The sequence below is a fragment of the Parasteatoda tepidariorum genome, chromosome 7, assembly GCF_043381705.1.
Source record: "Parasteatoda tepidariorum isolate YZ-2023 chromosome 7, CAS_Ptep_4.0, whole genome shotgun sequence".
In the NCBI taxonomy this organism is placed as follows: Eukaryota; Metazoa; Arthropoda; class Arachnida; order Araneae; family Theridiidae; genus Parasteatoda; species Parasteatoda tepidariorum.
The window spans coordinates 72,335,397-72,340,950 of record NC_092210.1 but is presented as its reverse complement, the minus strand read 5'-3'; the positions used below and the strand labels follow the sequence as shown (position 1 = coordinate 72,340,950).

The window sequence follows — 5,554 nt, the reverse complement described above, 5'->3', positions numbered from 1 at the left end:
TGGCCGTTGGTCTAAACCCTCTTGTGACGTCATCTTTCTATATATATTTACTCTGTTCTCTTATTGTTTTCTGTTGCACTGATGAAGGTTGCCCTTTGAGCATCCGAAACAGCTGTCTGCTTTTAATAATATTTTTGTGCTCTTTAACGTTGTCTACCTTAGTTCGTATTTTAGCACAAAGGTCGCCCACTTGTGTATTTATAATTAACTTCAACTGGTCTTACTGGGTAAGTCTTATTATTATTATTGTTTCCATTCTATTCTATGTCTTTCATATTTGTTATTGCTGTTTCCTATCAGTATTTTATACTTCATTGATCATTCAATTCAACAGATTTCATAGTCTAAGGACTAAGAAGTTTAGGTATCTTAATCACTTGCATTTTTTACTTGATTGTAAACGCCTAAATATTATTCCTCATTTCATTAAATTTAAGACTAACCTTCCTTATTCCAAGAAAGTTAATTGCATTCTTCACAAGACTAAGTTTGCTCTCCTTAGAGCCGTCATTAATGAAACTAGGAATAAACTATCCAAAATTGAACGCGAATTGTACCATTTACACATCAGTGTGCCTAATCTAAATTCAAATTTTGACGCAATGGAAAAATCGTCTTGGAATAGGGCAACCAAAATCTCTTCAAAACATAGTTTAAACCTGAATAATAAGTTGAGTAAACTCATCAAAGTTAATGATAAAAAACCTGACGTTAGTTTGCCTGTTGTTAATCAAAATTCTGTAGTTAATCTCTCAAATACCACTCTTACTGATGTTCAAATTAATGCTTTAAAACTTAACAATAATTTTGCTATTTCAACTCGACCTTCATTACCTAAACTCATTGCTCCTATCGAAAGATCTTTTAAATTCAGTAAAATTAATGATGCTCAAAAAGATTCTATCAGACACCTTATTGCCAATACCGTAGACTTCAACTCAAAAATATCTAATTCAAACCTTAGCCTTTCCTCTAAAGTAATTCTTAAAGATATAAAGTCCAATCCCAACTTAATCGTTACCAAAGCTGACAAAGGTGGTCAAATTGTTCTTCTAAACAAAACAGACTATTTGGAGAAATCTAAACAACTTATTCTTGAAGGTCCTTATAAAGAAATTCCCAAAGATCCGAGCACTAAAGAATTAAATGTTATAAAATCAACTATTAAATCCTCTATGTTAATTCCCAATAGACTTAAGGTTGTTTTGACTCCCTCTGTTTCTCATTGCGCTAGATTTTATACTTTACCTAAGGTACATAAAGTTGGCACTCCTTTTAGACCAATTGTCTCCAACATTGGTACCTCGTCTTACAAACTCGCAAAATTTTTAGTTTCTGTCTTCTCCCCTCTCCTTGGTAATAATTCTTTTACTACCAAAAATTCCCTTGAGTTTGTTAAAGAAGTTAAAAATCTAAAACCTAATGGTTATTTGATGGCCTCATTTGATGTAAAATCACTGTTCACTAATGTTCCTGTTGAGGGGGCTTTGGAATGCCTAAAACTTAGACTTTCGGAATATCATTTTTCCCAATATGAGGTCAATGAATATGTTAACCTTACCCGTGTTTGTTTACAACAAAATACTTTCGCGTTTGACAACAAATTTTACCGTATGACCAATGGTCTTGCCATGGGAAATCCTTTGAGCCCTATACTTAGTGACATCTATATGCATTATTTTGAGAGTAAACTATTCAAAATCTTAACTTTCCCCTTTTATAAAAGATACGTTGATGACAGTTTTGCTTTGTTAGAGGAAAATAATTGTAATTTAGATCAAATCCTTAATGTTATGAACAGCATTGATTCTTGCATTCAGTTCACCTTTGAATTAGAGTCTGATCAAAAACTTCCTTTCTTAGATGTGCTTGTGACTCGGAATGATAATTCATTCCATACTACTGTCTTTCGTAAACCTTTTGCTGTTTCTCTTCCCCCTCATTACAGATCCGCCCACCCTCCCAACCAAAAACTTGCCTCTTTTCGGTCTTTTGTCCACCGTGCTGTTAATATTTGTTCCAATATTGATCTTCTTGATGCAGAATTAAACTACATCAAAGCCATTGCTCATGACAGAGGTTATTCCCCTAGCATTATTGATAATATTTATAAAAACGTAACTAAACAATCGCCTACCGATAAACCTTCCAAAGAATTTTCTAACAATTTGGTAATTTTACCCTATTTTCCTAAAATAAGTCGGCAAGTTGCTAACATCCTAATGAAGTTTGATTTCAATATTATTTTCAGTCCCATTAATAAGATAAAATTTTCTAATCTCAAACAGCCCATTGACAGTCAAAATAACTGGGGTATATACCAAATTAATTGCCAATGCGGCCTTTCATATATTGGCCAAACTAAGCGTGCCTTAAAGTGCCGTGTCAAGGAACATGAAGCTTATGTCAAAAAACAAGAATTTAAACGCTCATCTATTGCCCAACATTGTTGGGACTCTAATCATAATTTTAATTTTTCCTCTTCTAAAGTCATTCAAAATTGTTCCTCAATATATGATTTAGATTTTTATGAGTCTTATCATATTTTCAAAAATTCCAAACTGTTGGTCAATGACCTATCAAGTGTTCCTTATATTTCTCCTGTTTGGAAATCTATGATAAAACCTAACTAACCCCCCCCTTTTTTTCCTTGCTTCCTATTCGTCGTCTTCCATTCACCCTTCCCTCCTATTGGCCGTTGGTCTAAACCCTCTTGTGACGTCATCTTTCTATATATATTTACTCTGTTTTCTGTTGCACTGATGAAGGTTGCCCTTTGAGCATCCGAAACAGCTGTCTGCTTTTAATAATATTTTTGTGCTCTTTAACGTTGTCTACCTTAGTTCACTCTTTGATTGTTCTAGGCTACAACATCAAATGATTACTAGGGTTCAAAGCCTTTTATTCATTATCTGAAAGCCATATAAACAAATCTGACTTGAAAAAGAATTATAGAGATGATCTAAACTCTTTTTATCTACTCTTAAATACAACTCCCCTAAACTTTCACAAAGCCATCTGCTGTCTGTCTTGTATATTTCTTAACACGAAACCGTGATTAGTTGCTGTATTTGTATGCCTCCTCTACAACTTCAATTCATGTAGGCTTTCGAAAATTCAAATTTTGTCATCATGCTTGACTTTTGGAAGTGAGTATTGTACACATTGTAACTTTTTTTTTATTCAAGAGAGAACCAAAATATTTTACACGCAAGGTTTTCATTTGAATCAAAAAGATACCAAGTAATTTTCTCTCGTAATCTAAAAGGGTATGTAAAGTCCCCTGCTGCTTGATTTTCTTTCTTAACTTCGAACAAAAATTGTCCCGCAGTGGACAGATTATTAAGACACTGCTTCCAGTAGACCACTGAAGTTGTCAAGTATCACTGGCAGCTGTCGGTGAGCAGTTGGATGTTCACTTTGATCATCAGCCTGCGAAGGGACCGAGTGTAAGCTGTTTAAGTCCTCGATATACTGTTCTACCATAAAGTGCTCGACTTCACGGGCTGGTCTGCTGTCAGGTTACCAAAGGGGTGCCATCAGACAGGTTTCTAGAGGGCATTGTATAAATACACAACATGACATTGTACATTTACACAAAATTACTACAAGGATATTTTCCGCAGCAGTCCGTTTCCGGCTAACATCCTTAGGTTACAAAACAATCTCTCTCTCGAAATTCTATTAATAATTTTTATATTTCAAAATGTAATTTTGAGTATTGAACGCAAATATAAAATATAACGAAGCAAAGTATTTCGTTTCAGGAAAACAATTCTGAGAAGGAAATATTTAGTTTTATGTTTCGAGCAATTATATTTTTAGCTCTCTTTCAATAAATTTCTTTATTCCTTAAAAGACTATTTTTCTTAGAATGTGTCTTAACTTTTTTTGACATGAAAAGTTCTATTAAGCTTATGTTATAAAGCAGAGATCTTACTTGCGGCTGGGGCCGCAATTATTAACACCAGTCAAATGGCGAGCCACAACTTTTTCAAAATTTTATATAGGACTCTTTTATGTTTTAAGGAACATTAAATATTGCTGTTAGATTTTTATCAAAGTCTCTTTAATATTAAAAAGTAAAGTAACAAGCATTACAAATAATACTTATTACGTATCATTTTGAATCTTCTTTTAATCAGAAACTAAGTGACAAGATTTTTTTTCTTTTAAATTTAATTCTGTGATAAATTAAATTTTTTTTTGACTTATTAGGAATTATAGCCACAACAAAAAATTCTCGAGCATATGAAGTTATTTTTTTTTCTTTTTCGCTCATGCGATATTCAATTCAAGAAATTTAAATAAAGCATGAAATTTATTCCCTCTTTTATGCGTTTTAAAATTACAAATGTAAGTAATTTCGTCCTAAACAAATGATTTCAAAAAGTTATGTGGGAGAATTTATTCGAGAAAATTTATGATACGCACATGCTAAATTATATTCACAAAATACAAAAAAAAAACGAAATAAAAAAAAGCAACATACACGATTATTTTTGCATTTGAATAAATATTTTCTTGGATACAAAACCTGAGAAATAAATTTTTTTGCACCGTTGGTATATTAATTTTTACAGAAACGAAGAAATCAGTTTTTTTTAAACGAAAGAAAAGCATTTTAAACCCATATAGATTTTTTACGAAAATTGCCCACAAAAAAACAACAAATAATATATTTTAGTACGCTGGTCACAAAAAAAAGGCTTCGCGGGCCGCCAGTTGGAAACCACTGTTATAAAGAAAAAAGTGTTAGGCCCTAACACCGACAAGAAATAACATTTTTCTAGTGGGCATCAAGGGGCACTGAATTATGGATGACCCATACACGAATTATGTTACAGATATAGGGCAATCGAAAATTCGAAAGTATTCTCAAAAGCACGGATACACATTAAAAAAATGAGAAACATTCTTTTTCCTGAAACAATAATTTTAAAATATCAATGAACTCATTATTCAGAATATGAATTGAAATCAAAGCTTAAAAAAAGTAATTATTTATTTACATTACACATTATATATTATATGACACTCAACTAATATTTTAATACGAATTTCTGGTCGCCAAAATATAAAGAGAATCTAGGAAATATGGCCAAAATTGCTTGATCAAAGCAGAGGTTCAAAGTTAGGAACCTGTAATGATAATTTTACTTTTTGCGTATTTCGCCGTATCTCTAGACTCTCGAGAGCTTTTCAAGCGAATTGAAAAAAATTTGAACACAATTAAAAAACTCGTATAAAGATAATTCCACAAGTAATTCCATGCAAAAATAACTTTTAGTAAATATTTATTATTTTTTATCACTTTATTTAATAATAGTAACAAAAATTTTAATTATAAGGTTTACAATTTTTTGCACCATTTTAAGGAATGGGAAAATGCAAATTTTGAAAGATATCAATCAAATAAGTTCCTAAGAAAATGAATTTTAAACACACAATTTTTTTAAAATTACATTTCTCAGGCACTATTTGACCAATTTCGGTCTAATTTTTTGAGCACTGTTCATCAGTTTTAACTGGTTTTATATATATATATATATAT

The 5,554-nt window shown here is 31.7% G+C and overlaps 1 protein-coding gene across 1 annotated transcript; it reads left to right on the top strand.

Annotated features, from left to right (window-relative positions):
- The first annotated feature begins 602 nt into the window (after positions 1-602).
- Positions 603-2,633, top strand: LOC122272324 (uncharacterized). The gene has a single exon (XM_043055859.2). The coding sequence runs from the start codon at positions 603-605 to the stop codon at positions 2,631-2,633; it is 2,031 nt and encodes a 676-aa protein (XP_042911793.1).
- The last annotated feature ends 2,921 nt before the right edge of the window (positions 2,634-5,554 follow it).

Excerpts from the sequence above, each read along its gene's own strand:
- LOC122272324 (XM_043055859.2), top strand. The coding sequence starts at position 603 with ATGGAAAAATCGTCTTGGAATAGGGCAACCAAAATCTCTTCAAAACAT.